The following is a 15,010-nucleotide window of genomic DNA, read 5'->3' as shown; positions in this document are numbered from 1 at the left end:
GCAAGTGAACTAACCAAAAATGTTTCTTACCAGTTCTACTGACTTGTTCACATGAGAGCTGAACCAAACAAAATGGGAATTAAGTGAAAATGAATTCTGAGCAGTTTATTCTCAAGTCATTACAGTGTTCAACCCAACTGGACATACAAAGATAGCAGGTGTAACAGTAAACATCAGGAGGCACATTCCTGTTCTGAAAAGAGATACATTATACACACAGAAAAAAAAATGCAGCAAATATTATGATATTCAAAGTAAATGTTGACACTTCAGATGTGACATATTTACAGGAAAGTATGCTTTAAAATAATTAAATAATTTCTGTAAGCTTACAAAAGAATTAAGATAAATATTAGGAGACCCTGACAATCATAAGAACATATTCCTACACTTTTGAATAAGGGTAATTCTATAAAAAGTCCCAAAATAGAGCTAATATTTTGCCACCATGAAATATATCAAATTACCAATACCAAAATATGCTAAAATGAACGTGCACTATGGAGGCTGTACCAAAGGAAACAGCGTCAGGCTCATCAGTACTGCCAAGTATCTGTACATGGGTTCCTAGGTATGTTCATGAAAAAGGAACTTCCACAAGAGCCTGGGTAATGAACAGGGCAGCAGAAGGGTGCTAACTGCTTAAAAACCTTGTTGTCCTATGGTTTTCCAATGCAGCTGCAAAAGAAAAAACTACATGGAACTCTAACATATTAGCTTATGAATACAAAAGGTGAGTGGTGTGTTCTTGTGCTGGGCAACTAAAAACACATCTTAACCCCTAGGCCCCACTTAGTAGCAATTTTCTCATCCTCCAACAAGTAGTCTTAGAACATAAAAAGGCAAAACACTAACACCCATGACTCCAAAACAGAAGTGTGTGGGACAGGAAATACCATGGAGCAGCAGCCTGGTAAAAGCAAACACTTAAACTTTGCCACCAAACAGTACTTGCTCAAACCAGTCTATCACTCAACACTAGAAACTATGGGTTCCTTAGAGAGGTACTTCTAATTTAGGATATCCCCACAATTAAATGCATACTCAAATTTGTTTTTCAAGACATAAATATTGCACAGGTAGTAGAACACCAACATTCTGGTGTCTCTGACATAAAATGGTATCTTATTTAACATATCAAACTATACTACTGAATTAATTTATTCAAACATTTAAAGCCAATCATGTAGGACTTTGGAGTACAATCCTAAATGAGACGAGAAGACACAGGCACTTGAATATAGGTTATCAATGATGAAAAGGTAGAGGCCACAACAATTTCATGACTAAGGGCAGTTATGACTTCACTGATCCAAATTCAGAAATAAGATCTAGTTACAAAAAAAAAAAAAAAAAAAAAAAAGCTGGATGTTGGTAGTGCACGCCTTTAATCCTGGCATTTAGGAGAAGCTGGCGGATCTCTGAGTTTTTGGCCAGCCTGGTCTACAGAGTAAGATCCAGGACAGCAAGGACAACACAGAAAAAACTGTCTTGAAAAAAAAAAAATCAGATCTTCCCCAAATTTATGATCAAATTATTTTTACTGAAATAAAATACTGATAGGTGTAAGTCTTAAGCTTTTTCAAACAAATGTCTCCGGCTGTCAGACACAGGCCTATAATTTGGGAGGCAGGAGAGACAGAAAGATCACAAGTTCCAGGCCAGCCATGTCTTCACAAAGAATCCCTGTCTCAAAAAGAAAAAAGTCCCCACCAAAAAAACTTTGATATAGCTGAGCTCTAGTCCTCCACCTTTGCTGCCCCATTTCAACCTCTACCTGCGTCATCAGTCTAATGGAATCTTCTATGCAAAATTTACCACTCACCTGATAGCAAAAACGGTTAGCGTTTCTAAATAGTCCACATCACAATATACATTTTGCAGCACCACAGACACCATGAGTTTAAGAATTTTTGTCTGGCAATGTTCCATTTGATGTTAACTGATAAGAATGTGACAATATTAAATATTTCATAGGGAGTCATATTAGCATTTTTAAATGATCAAAATAAGAAATTTTAATGTTTTAAGTTATTTAAAATTTCAAAGTCACTAGAAAAAAACCACACACACATTTTTAACACCCAAACATATAAAAGCTTCGGACAGTCAGTATGGGCACATCCTTTTTCCTTCCTTTCTTAAAGAAATTACATTGACTTGGCCACTCCCTAGATTCTTGGTTTGCCAGTTTACAAAGTACACCCAAGAAACAATATAATACACGCACTGAAACCATCCATCCTCTATCATCTTTGGCTAGAAGCCTCATGAAAGGACACTGAGGGATGAGAGGGCAGGCAGGCCATGTGCTCCCACCTTACACATCACTGACTGGCAGGCTGGCATCATCTAAGTCCACTGGCTCACCATCTTTTCCCTGAGGGCCATTTTTACTCTGAGGTCTAAGCAGAGCTTGTTCAGTCACTTTGGAAGTTGGTTCTCTTGGAGAGACAGTCTGGACCTTGAAGTTCCCTGGCTTGACCTTGGCAAGAGATTCGTAAAATCCTCGCTTCTCCATGGTATAGCTTGAGACCAGAGAGTGGCTGCGAGAGGCTGCGGAATGTGAGGTGGCTGCTGCTGCCCCGGCAGGACGGACCGTGCATTTGGATTCTGAAGGACAGCCGGAATGCTCCTGGAAAGAGGAGTGGTGGTCAGACACAGCTAGTCCCTGACAACAAAGTTAGTTAGTAACTCAATGTGAGACTTGATTCTCTGAAAAACAAACAACACACACACACACACACACACACATACACACACAAAGCAGAAGCATGAGCCATGCAGCATAAATGTGCAAGTTCCTTCCCAAAGCAATGCATTTTAGGGGTGAGTTCAAAGCAATTATAGCCAACAACCAATTCCACCTAGAAACTGATTCTGTCACCAAAAATGAATTTGTCAGCTTATGGCACTTTGAAGGCCTAGCTAGCCTAAAATGAAATATGGTGTTCCAACTGCAACTGAATTGTGTTGAAAGAAGAGTCTACCATCATTTAAGAGTAATGGGGATTATCCCAAGTATTTAAAAAAATAAAAAGACAAAATATAGAAATGAAAGACTATAGGTTAAACATCAGGAATCAAGACTTTTCAGACACGATTTTATCTAGTAGTCTGACAACTTGTTTTTTGCCTCTCAATTTCACTGCAACTAATTGCAGCTGATTTAACTGTTTATTTTGGGTAAGTCACACATTCATATGGTTTAAGATTTTAAAAGTAAGAAAGGGTACAACTGAATCACTTTTAAAACTCTGATGAAGTAAGATCAGTTGGGAATACTGATTTTACTGTACTTCTAGTAACAGATCTGAAGACACTGGGGGTGCTATGTAGCTCTGGAGTGTGCTCATTTACAACACTAGCTGCTTTGAAAACAGCACCGCGATCAGCAAACACGACAGGCTCCCATTACATGGTAAACTTCACCAGAGTTATAAAATGCCATGCAATTCTGGTGACATAGTTTATCCAACGTGGGCGCATGCAGAAATTTGCCTGGATCATAACAAAGTCACATTTTAAGTGTTGTATATATATATATATATATAAAAAATCTCAAAATGCATAAAACATGGAAATCAAAACTCTTGCAGCAATTCAGTCAGTTTCTGAAGCTCTGGAAGCTTTCATTAGCATGGTTGCTTCTGTCTTTTGTTACTATACATATTCAGTCTGATGACTACAGTAAAATAGTTTGCGTTAGTGATGACAACTGCAAAAGGCAGTCAGTTAACTCAACCTTCTGTGATCAGTTGTAAGTAGGAGCGAGTCCAGGCCCTCTACTAAGAAGGCACATTTGCATGAGAGCCCACATACGTGCTGCATTCACCAGCTCTTGATGTATACCTCTGTATACAAGGGTTCGACAGCCTTCTGGCCTGCCGCATCTGGAACACAGTGCAAAGCTAAGATTAGAGTTAACCTATATTGGGAGAGGGAGGAAAAGAGAGAATTCTGCTGATAGTCACAGCTCGACAGTCCGATTTGCCCCCACCACAAAGCACAAAACACAAACACCCTTCTCCAACTTTCCCTCTTCCCAACAGACATTGTTTTTGCAGAGAATCTCATACTTGACTGTTGAAAGTCACATAAAATGCAGGCAGTTACAAAACTTAACACCCATGAAAGATATTTCTTCAATATTCCTAAAGGAATACCTGTATAATGATAAATGATTAAAGAATGGGAAAAGTAGGTTACTATCTACTGATCTGTTATTATCAGCACCAGGAGACTGCTAAAAGACAGTATTACCACCAGGAACAATACCGACAGTACAGGATGTCTAGGTATACAGAATGCATCATAAAGGCTCAGGTACAGTACACCAGGAAAGCTGGCAACAGTGCTACTTTTAAGATGTAATTTCTCAACAGGGTTTGCATTTTCAGAGTGGAGATGAATGGCCAAAGTATTCCAAACAAAACAACTTCTTAGGATTCACTTGAACAAGATGAACAAGTGCTTCTCTTGCTGTGTCTGAGCAGATCATTTAGTTGTTCCAATGTTACTATCAAACCACAGCAAAGATACAAGCTTTTCTACCAACCTGATAAAAATCTAAATAACAATATGAAATTGGAAAAAAATTCATGGGAACACAAAACTACTTAAGGCTCTAGTTTGGTCAGTGGTATCCCAACACCACTAAGGAAAAAAATCTTAACTGAAAGTTAGCAAGTCAAGGGGAAACCAAGACTGTGTTTTGCTAGATCCAAAAGTGCCTTGAATGGTCAGGCCAACGCCACATCAAGAGTGCCAAACTGTCACACTCAGACCTACTAACAAGAACCTAAATGCAAGAACAAAGGAAGAAAGGCTCTACTCTTTAGCTGCTCAGCTTGTGCATTAACACAATGTGCACAGAAAGTTATGTACATGTGACACTACAAGGAAGCTCTGAATTAGGGTGAATTATTTTTGCAAGTCCAATTGGTATGACAGTCAACATGCAAATAATCTCAACAAAGAAAGAAACTGAAGGATTAGGGAAGAGGAAGAAAACAACTCCAAAGGATGCAGAGTCTCGCCAAGAAAGAGAAAACCTACAGAAGATGCTGATCTGCCAGGTCCCCGCTGTGCTACAATGGCGCCAGAAACTGCTTTAATCCAACTGTGCATCTCTTCCGGGCTATCAGCCTAAAGGAAAAAAAAAAGGCATATCTCAGACAAATTTCTCTCAAAATCACCTTCTATTTTCATATATTCCATACCTTAGTAACTGCAAACACATTCAAAGACAGTAATTTCTAAAAAATAGTTTTCAAAGCATTTTTATTTCTATTATTTATTTTTGTTTGTTTTCTTTTTCGAGACAAGATTTCTCTCCGTAACCCTAGCTGTCCTGAACTCTCACTGTAGACCAGGCTGGCCTTGAACTCAAGAGATCTGCCTGTCATCCACTTGCCTGGCTTCAAAACACTCTAATAGATTTAGTGTGTGTGTGTGTGTGTTTGTGTGTGTGTGTGTGTGTGTGTGTGTGTGTGTGTAGAGTGGAGTTCAGTAAATTCATGAATCATTGGTCCAGCTGTCCCCAGCTACAGAGGTCAAAAGAGGGCATTGGACTCCACTGGAGCTATAGTTACAGGCAGTTGTGAGCCACCCAATATAGATTCTGGGAATAAAACTTGGGTCCTCTGCATGAGCAGCCAGTGCTCTTAACCTCTGAGCCATCTTTGCAACCCCTGAAGGCATTTTTTTGTGTGAGTATGTGTTATTGGGAAGTTAACTGAGGCACTTACATGTTCAAGGAAAACACTCGGCCATTGAGCCTTTGTTTTAAATTTTGTGTTTTAGTTTTAACACAGTCACAACAAATTGCTCAGGCTGGCCTTCACTTCACTCTTTATCGAGGTTGCCCTTGAAATCCCTGCTTCAGCCTTTTGAGCAGTTGTGGTTATAAACATATGCCACTAAGCCTGGCTCAAAAACACTATTTTCAACCCTGGTTTTTCTGAGCAAGTTACTATGTGGAGACATATGATAGCCACTGCATGCTTTAAAACCAGGCACATAAAATTGTCGATGATGAATGTTTTTAGAAAGGAAATAAGAGGAAGAAACCAAAGAAAGTTCTTATTTTGCTGTCAAATGCTATAGTCTGAACTTGCTACATGTATAACTGAAACTTTAAAAATCATTCTGGCACCATTTTATGTATTAATTTTGAAATAATTTCTTGGGCTGGAGAGATGGCTCAGAGGTTAAGAGGTTGTTCTTCCTAGAGGTCATGAGTTCAATTCCCAGCATCCACATGGTGGTTCACAACCATCTGTAATGAGATCTGGTGCCCTCTTCTGGCATCCAAGCATACATGCAGGCAAAAGACTACACATGACAAAGAAACAGGGTTTGTCTGTGTAACAGCCCTACCTGTCCTAGAACTCGCTCTGTAGATCAGGCTGGCTTCAAACTCACAGAGGTCTGCCTGCCTCTGCCTCCTGAGTGCTGGGATTAAAGGCGTACACCATCACCACCCGGCTAGAAATAATTTCTAATAGGACATTGAATTAAAGATGTACTCGTAGTCAAATTCAGAGGTAGTCCCTTTCCTTTTTTGTTTGTTTGTTTTGTCTTTTCAAGTCAGGGTTTCTCCATGTTAACAGCCCTGGTTGTACTGGAATTTGCTCTGTAGACCAGGTTGGCCTCGAACTCACAGAAATCCACCTATCTCTGCCTCTCAAGTGCCGAGAATAAAGGTGTGTACCACCAATGCCCAGCTATAGGTCTCTTCCTTGATAAAGACTGCCAGTGTGAATTTAAATATAAGACCAGAATGTTCAAGGTGGAATAGCCACAGCACAAGGCTAAGAAGGTACCAACATATATACCTTCTGCTGTTTTAGAATCCCTCAGTCTTGAGAAGTGATCTAAATTAGAATCTAGAATCTACAATTTCCAAAAAGGTAAAATATAGAATGTTTCTGAGCTAATAATAATGTCTTTTTTTCTCCTTAAGTGATGATTCTTTGATTTATTGGGGCAAAACAATCTTCGCTATTTGTTTCAATTTTTAGGCTATGTTTTTTCTATGCTCTTTGTAAACTGCACATTGAATTTTGTTTTTTACCAATTCTTTGTGAATTTCACACAGTGTATTTTGAACATATTCACTCTCCTCTCCTAACTCCTTCCTCTCTACATTCTCATCCTTCCCACTCAACTTCAAGATCTACACCCCCTTCTCCATCAAGTCCAGTTTGTGGTGTGTGGCTAATATTGGAAGTGGGGCCTGCTCTGGTATATGGTCAGCCTACCAAGGGTCACACAGTGAAGAAAACTAACCCCCCCTCTCCCAGAATCTATCAAATGCCAATAACTTCTTCAAGGAGCATTTTTCAGAAGGCAGAACCTGAAGCAGGGACAAGGCAGAGCAGGAGCACGGTGATCAATGCCAGTGTGACAAAACAGAAGGACTGTTGATGGCTAATCTGACCTGGAAACATCCTAAAGAAATCAGTCAGGCCAAATTTTAAACACAGATGCTCCCATCATCACACTTTCACAGTAAATTATGAAAATTATGCAAATGAATGTTTAGTCACAAAAGAACAGAACTTGTGGAGCAGTCACACATGGAGAATGGTGGTATTGTGTTCCCCAAAATATTGTGCACCCTAATAAACTTATCTGGGGTCAGAGAACAGAACAGCCACTAGATACAGAGGTTAGAAAATGGTGGCACTCACGCCTTTAATCCTAGCATTCTAGAAGCAGAAATCCATCTAGATCTCTGTGAGTTCAAGGCCACACTGGAAACAGCCAGGCATGGTGACACACGCCTTTAATCCCAGGAAGTGAGGGCAGAAAGGTATATAAGGCGTGAAAACCAGGAACTATAGCTGGTTAATCATTCAGGCTTTTGAGAAGCAGTTCAGCTGAGATTCATTAGGATAAAGACTCAGAAGCTTCCAGTCTGAGGAAACAGGATCAGTTGAGGAACTGGTGAGGTGAGGTAGCTGTAGCTTGTTCTGCTTCTCTGATCTTCCAGCATTCACCCCAATAACTGGCCTCAGGTTTGATTTTATTAATAAGTACCTTTAAGATTCATGCTACAGTGTAGTGAATGTGGTGCAATTCTAAAATGTTTACAGAGGTGGCTTTTTTGTTTTTGGAGACAAGATCTCATTACACAGCCCTAGCTGGCCACGGATTCACCAGGATCCGTCTTCTGTCTTCTGAATGCCTTTAAACCCAATTAAAGGCATGAGTCACCAGAACCAGCTATTTCCCAAGAACTTTTAATGGAAAAATGACAATATATGAAAACAAACAAGATTTTATGCATTTAGTATGACCTTGCTTGCTGTAAGATCAATGCTTGGATGTGGGACTATATGTATTTTATAAACTCATTTTAACTTTTCTACAATAAGCAAATCTGCTAACTCTCATTAACAAAACAAATGCTCTTTCCAATAATTTCATTTATATACCTGAGGCTTTCCTTTTTATAAAGTTAACAAAAACAATATTAAAGAAAAACACAGAAAGATAATACATTTGAAGGCGTTGCTAAAATGTAAGTAAAGCAGCACTCCCTTTCTTCTGAATGTGACTCTGATCCATCTCACTAATTCATAACAGAACACTCCCATTTCTGAGCATGCACCCCACTACCAACCTACCGTCTGACATCTTTCAATAAGCTGGTAAATTATACTTGTCAAAACTGACAAGCTTTATTTATATTTATTTCACCTCTAAATGTTATTAATTTCTTATAAGAGAATCTATAATCGCCAAGTAACTGTCTTACCTGCACATAAAAAGTTCGAGACGTCGTTACAATTTCAAACAGGTTATCCCTCATCATTATGTCACTGTTAGGAAAAACAATCATCCAGTTGTATGTAAATCACAGTTTGATAGTTTCTCTTTCAGCTGTTTACTCAATACCAAATACGTGTCAATAAATGTTAGAGAAAAAGTGTTAGAGAAAAAACACCAACAAAACCACATTATCTTTTCCCAGTTTTGCATCACAATTCGCATGCTTTACACAGCTCATTTAGAAAAGATACATAAAGCAACTTTAGAGTCCAAGTGTTTACAGTTCATTCAATTCAGCATGGCACAGCTGATGCAACTCCTTGTGACAACCTGTTCTGCAGCACTTTGAAATACTAAAAATACCTCAATTTGTTAAACCTCAGAAGTTTCTTGTAATAATTTTTCCTTTACATTAAGGAGCTACTTCTGAAATGTCATTTACAAATGAGTCATTTCCTAATTGTTAGTTTTCAAATAAAATATTGCAATACTTTAAGATTAAAAAACAAAACAAAAGCGCAGCATATCTTAACCACAGTTAACAATCCACACAAGGGAGAAGCACATGCTGTAAGCTCATGAACCACAGGAGGCACTGTTCTTCAAACTGTGCATGCCAGCATCAGGCAGTCCCTTACCTTTGCTTACACTCTTGGACTTTATGAACTTCTTTCAGTGGTATTACTCGCAGAGGTTCCTTTTCCTGGCAAGAGAGCAAACAGACACAGGACACCTCACCACCAGGGCTAGCTATCTCACTTGGAGCTCACGTCAACCTCAGACACAACCCTTCTGAAACTTGCAGCAGCCGGACAACTTGTTCGATGCCCTTACACACACTGCTGTTTCAGTTTTTGGTCTCGTGACAATCACAAAGCAGCAGACGTGGTCATGGTGGACCAGGAAGGGCTCCACTCCCTCTTTTGGAATGTTTACCTTGGCATAATGGCACCATGTGTAGCAGACCCAGCTTTGCTATAAGCCTGTGCACATGTGTCTATATACACACTTCGGGAATGTCTGCAGGCAAGTTAAAGACGTGCTGTATCTACACTTCTAGGTATTGGGTTTAACTTTTATTTATTTTATTTATTTTTATTTTTATTTTTTTGTTTTTCGAGACAGGGTTTCTCTGTGTAGCTTTGCACCTTTCCTGGAACTCGCTTTGGAGACCAAGCTGGCCTTGAACTCACAGAGTTCCGCCAGGTCTGCCTCCTGAGTGCTGGGATTAAAGGTGTGCGCCACCACCGCCCGGCCCACGTTCTGATCTTAGGTTACCACATGGGATCCTTCGCGGCAGACTTGCTTTACTGTCTGTCTCCCTTACTTCAGAGCGGTTACTTCTTTGGCTCCTGTCATCTTGCAGAGCTATAAAACGTCACCTTATTTCACAGACTATGTCTCAGTCTGGGTCTCTCTGGTGTTTATTCATCCTGATGTGTAGGCCACATGCTTCTAGAAGGAAACCACAGCAGCTGACTACTTCTCGGCCATTCCTTCCAGGAGGTGCACGGTGTGGACTTGACCAACTGCCGATCTATGACTCATATTGGTCACCACTGAGATACTTGGAGCTCGATTTTCCAACATGATCTTCCCACCAGTTTCACCAAATATTGAGGATTCTTACCTGAAATCATTAATGGCATGGTTGCCTGCCAAATGGTGATTTTTCTAACATCATTCATATACGTATCAACCTGGAATTTGAAGAAACACTATTTCTTCTCCGTGCATTTTCTCTGGGAACAGCAGATCTATGATCTTGTCACTCAGCCACAGCCTCTTGATTGATGAGTACCATCTGTGCAGTGCATATCTGCATTTCCCTAATCCTGAGTGACACTGAGAATTGTTACATACTTCTGAAGACTACTTTAGTTTATTTTTATCGCTCTGAAGTGCTGAGGCCCAAGGCCTCAGATACACTGGGTATGCATGCTACCACTTAGCTCCACCCTCAGCCCAGTTTCTTTCTAAATGAGTTGTTTGGATTTTCTGCTTATTTTCCTTCCAGGTATTCCCCTCAATTTTCTGTCTCTCTTTGAACCTTGAGATAATCACAAATTTACAAAAAGACGTAAGAACATGGTCACTTCAAGCTCAGCTGCTGCTTTAGTCTGCTACTCTAAAGTCTTCATGTCATAGCCATCAAAGCCAACAAGAGGCCGCCATACAATCTTACAGGGGGAGAGTGCCTACTTGCTTGCTCTCTCTCTTTTCCTTCGGGATGAAGAATGAGGAACGTAGAATCCTGCAGATCACAACAGTTACCTTATTTTGTAGATTGTCCCTTCCCTTGGATGTGGCCACTACTGTCACCTGGTGACTAAAAACCTTGAACAGGAGCAGCACAGAGCTGATGCTGTGTTCTCTCATGACATCCTATCAGAGGGTAAGTGGTTTAAACATCCTCATCACCAATGAAGTTCACGAAACCTGACTGCCTGATGGAAGTGGTACCTGCCAGGCCTCTTCGCTGTCCAGCTGCTCTCTTCCCTCTGTGCTCACTGCTTGTTTCACAGCTTGTCCGCTCATCCCTATGTAGGCATCTTGTCCTTCACTGTAGTTACATGAACTGGTCACACTCAATCAGAGTCCTATCCATATGAGCACATGGATATGTGGAGTTCAGGTTTCTTTCAGGCGGGAAAATGATCATTTTCCCAAGACACAGTATATTTTACACTCACATGAGGACACAATATTGATGTCTGGTTCCATATTTGTTGAGTTATATCAAGAGCCCATGCTTTTATACCAGGAACCTTGGCTTCTTTTATCCTTGATAGATTTCCTCATTTTATCAACAACTATGTGTGTGACCATTCTCATCTCCGTCACTATCCACTTTCTGTGCATTCCCTCCTCTCTGTTCTTCAGGCTGGGAAGGACAGCCCCCTCATCACATGTGGGCTCTGAATGTCTACACCAGGTACAGGTTGCTTCTGCCATTTTACCCCATAACAGCTTCCTAGAAGAACTGACACTTAAGACAAATCTTAAAACACTCCTAATAGAGCAGCCATTGCCCATGAACAACTATAAATTTAAACTACTAAAATGATAAAATTGGTTTTAATTTTAAAATGAAATGAACTCACCTCCTTACCACATTGGTTACATCACCAGCACTCAAAAGCCACATGTAGCCTGCACAGAACAGTACTGGTGTGGAACATATCTAGCAAGGCAGAAAGTTCGACTGGACAGTAATGTTCTGATGCCTCCACTCAAATACAGCATGGAGTATACAAAAGTCCTCATTTTTGTAGAAGAGGCAGAGAATTTCATTAAATTATGCAATGACCTACTGTAACATTCAGACTACCTGATATCTCAAATAGAATATGGGGTGGTGGGGACAACACTTGATCTTTGATTCTGCCTTCAGAACACAACAAAGGTATCTCAAATGAAACAACTTAGAGTTGATCTGAAATAGGAAAAGAACGGGCTATAAAAAGCAGGGCAGAGAAGGCAGACAAGCAGAGGGCTGGATGCTGTTACGGGATATTCCTTTCACCACCTCTTCCAATGCCCCTCTGACAGAGGTGTACATATGGGGGCGGTGATAACTTCAGATCCACCAAAATGGAATGCTTCCTTGAAGATATAGTAGTTTTATTTAAAACACATTTAAAAAAATGTGACTAACCAAATGCATTACAACCAAGTAGTATGAAATACAGATGCCTTTAAAACCAGAGTCAGATATTTGAAAAACAAAACAGCATACACGCATACAATCACTACAGTGTAACTTGCTAAGCATTTGAAAGTATATTTACGAAGTAACTGCATACCAGTTCAGATTTGAAGTAGCCTATTGTGTTTTCATCCAATTGAAAGTATCTTCTCTTCCAGTTTTTCATCTACCAGAGAAGACACAGACATAGGCTTCAAAGAATGTCCAATGTTAATCACCCTTTAGTCATTCCAATAAAAACCCACAATCAGAAATGCCAAGCTGGTAGAAACAACACACCCTCCCCGAAGAAAGTAGTAAATGGCATTTCTCCTTAATAACCAGGCCTTGAATGATGGTCTCAGTCTTGGGCAGCTCACTCTCAAAAGTTTATGAATGACTCTGGTATTTCAGATTTTTCAAAACTTTATTTATTTTGATTTTATGTGCATTGGTGTTCTGCTTCCATGTATTTGTGAAGAATGCCAGATCCCCTGGAACTATTGGAGTTCCAGACAGTTGTGAGCATCATGTGGTTGCTGGGAATTGAACTAAGGATCTCTGGAAGAGCAGCCAGTGCTCTTAACCACTGAGCCATATCTCCAGCCTCTCAGATTTTTTAAAAAGATTTATTTATACATTTTATATGTATGAGTGCTCTAACTGTATGTATGACTTTATGCCAGAAAAGGGCATCAGATCCCACTATAGATGGTTGTGAGCATCATGTGGTTGCTGGGAATTGAACTCAGGACCTCTGGAAGAACAGTCAGTGCTCTTAACCACTGAGCCATCTCTCCAGCACAGTATTTCAGATTTTGATCTCTAACAGTGGAAAAGAAAGAAAAGGTATTCCCTTCCCTTATTGCCAGCCCAGCCCACAAGGTAAAGATCAGCACAGTAAATGTTATTAACCCATCAGGTTTATCTATCTACAATATGCATTTCAAGTATTTCATATATAACAGGTCAGCAATAAATACCAGATAGAACAAACCCATACAGAAAATATTTAATATACTTTCATAGGAATATTTCTGTCAATTTTTTAGTACCTGAAAGTATCTGTAAATTGGAGAGATGGCTCAGTGGTTAACAATGCTCTTCCAAAAGACCCAGGTTCAATTCTTAGCACCCACCCAGCAGCTCATAACTGTCTCTAAGTCCAGTTCCAGGGGTTCTATGCTCTCTTGCTGGCCTCCACTAGCAGTCCACACACATGGTTACACAGATGTACATTCAAATAAACACACATATACATAAAATAAAAACAGATAAAAATCTCAAAAAAATTAAGGAAAAAAATCTGTAAATGATTTTTTTTTTTTTTTTAGATTTAGGAATAAGGGTTACCTCCTTAAAAGCCTAATTAGCCTACAACTAACCCTCACAGCCTGGGGGAATTCTGCCTCACCTATATAGAGAGCCTATCTTGAGAAACCTCTGGCCCCATCTTCCTTTCCCTGGAACCAATGATCCAACAGGCAGGAAGAATTTTCCCATGCTAACCTATCAGAAATTGAAGAACAATCAAACAGATTACCAAGAGAGTTTGAAGTATTTCTTTATTCACATTTTTTCCTTCTGTTTTCAAATGTTAAACTTTATCTTCTCTTGAGATTCTCAAGATTTATTTCATACAGAATAAACCTTATAAAAGCTGATAAAAAAAACAAACAAATGAAAAAAACATCAGCTGGGTGGTGGTGGCGGCATAGCACACCTTTAATCCCAGCACTCTGGAGGTGGATCTCTGAGTTCAGAGCCAGCAGTCTAGTCTACAGAGTTTCTGGACAGCCAGGGCTTCACAGAGAAATCCTGTCTCCAAAAAAAAACCAAAACCAAAACAGCTCAGGTTAATCTAGAACTTTCTTTCCTTTCCTCCTCAGTCTTCCAAACACTAGATTATAGGTGTGAACCACAGCACCTGGCAGAAAAATATCTGGAGTCTTAGAAATACTGATTTGTAAATGTATTTGTCTTGTAGAAATCTCCTACCATGACACTAATAATGGGGACAACCTGGACTCACCTGTAGTGCTTGTTTAGCACCTGGAGCTGTGTCAAAACCTATACCTCTCATTTACCTATTTCAAAACCCACAGACCATAAAATAGGGTTAGAGAATAAAACTGGAAGCCTGGGAGATTAGGTGGCCCAACCTCAGAGCTGTCCTCTAGCAGCCACTCCTCCTGGTCCTTCTGCTTCTCCTATGGCTCTACACCTGACCCTGTCGGAGGGTGTGGGAATCAACAGAAGAACTTCCTGGGTTAAGATGGCTCAGCAGGGAAAGGCACTTGCGTACAGTGGAGCCTTGGAAGCCAAGTGAAGGCGGAAGGGGAGGACTAACGAAATTGTCCTTCTGGTCTCACAGCATCATGCACTGCACTCATGCTCCCTTCCCTCACCCGGACATGCTCACATATACACACACTGAAGTTCTTAATTAAAAAACAAACAAAAACCCTTTCTGTCATAAACCTAAACTCAGGAAAGTTCACTGCAACTAAATGTGGAAATATACAATAACTTACCCAGCTG

At 40.0% G+C, this 15,010-nt stretch overlaps 1 protein-coding gene across 5 annotated transcripts in view; it reads right to left on the bottom strand.

Annotated features, from left to right (window-relative positions):
• Positions 1 to 1,463: 1,463 nt before the first annotated feature.
• The window catches only part of Plekha1 (pleckstrin homology domain containing A1), a 49,772-nt gene continuing 36,225 nt past the window's right edge, over positions 1,464 to 15,010 (bottom strand). For 2 of the 5 annotated variants that reach the window (XM_036204106.1, XM_036204138.1), the window contains 5 exons: positions 12,588 to 12,656; positions 9,420 to 9,484; positions 8,768 to 8,831; positions 5,059 to 5,148; positions 1,464 to 2,635 (listed from right to left, as the gene is read on the bottom strand). In XM_036204106.1, coding sequence (XP_036059999.1) covers positions 2,321 to 2,635; positions 5,059 to 5,148; positions 8,768 to 8,831; positions 9,420 to 9,484; positions 12,588 to 12,656 — 603 coding nt within the window. In that variant the 3' untranslated portion in view covers positions 1,464 to 2,320. Of the gene's footprint in view, positions 2,636 to 3,745; positions 3,894 to 5,058; positions 5,149 to 8,767; positions 8,832 to 9,419; positions 9,485 to 12,587; positions 12,657 to 15,010 lie in introns of all 5 variants that reach the window. The other 3 variants (XM_036204113.1, XM_036204120.1, XM_036204131.1) reach the window with 3 other exon arrangements.

The sequence above is a fragment of the Onychomys torridus genome, chromosome 1 (assembly GCF_903995425.1).
Source record: "Onychomys torridus chromosome 1, mOncTor1.1, whole genome shotgun sequence".
In the NCBI taxonomy this organism is placed as follows: domain Eukaryota; kingdom Metazoa; phylum Chordata; class Mammalia; order Rodentia; family Cricetidae; genus Onychomys; species Onychomys torridus.
The sequence above is the reverse complement of the archived record's forward strand: the minus strand, read 5'-3'. Positions and strand labels throughout refer to the sequence as shown.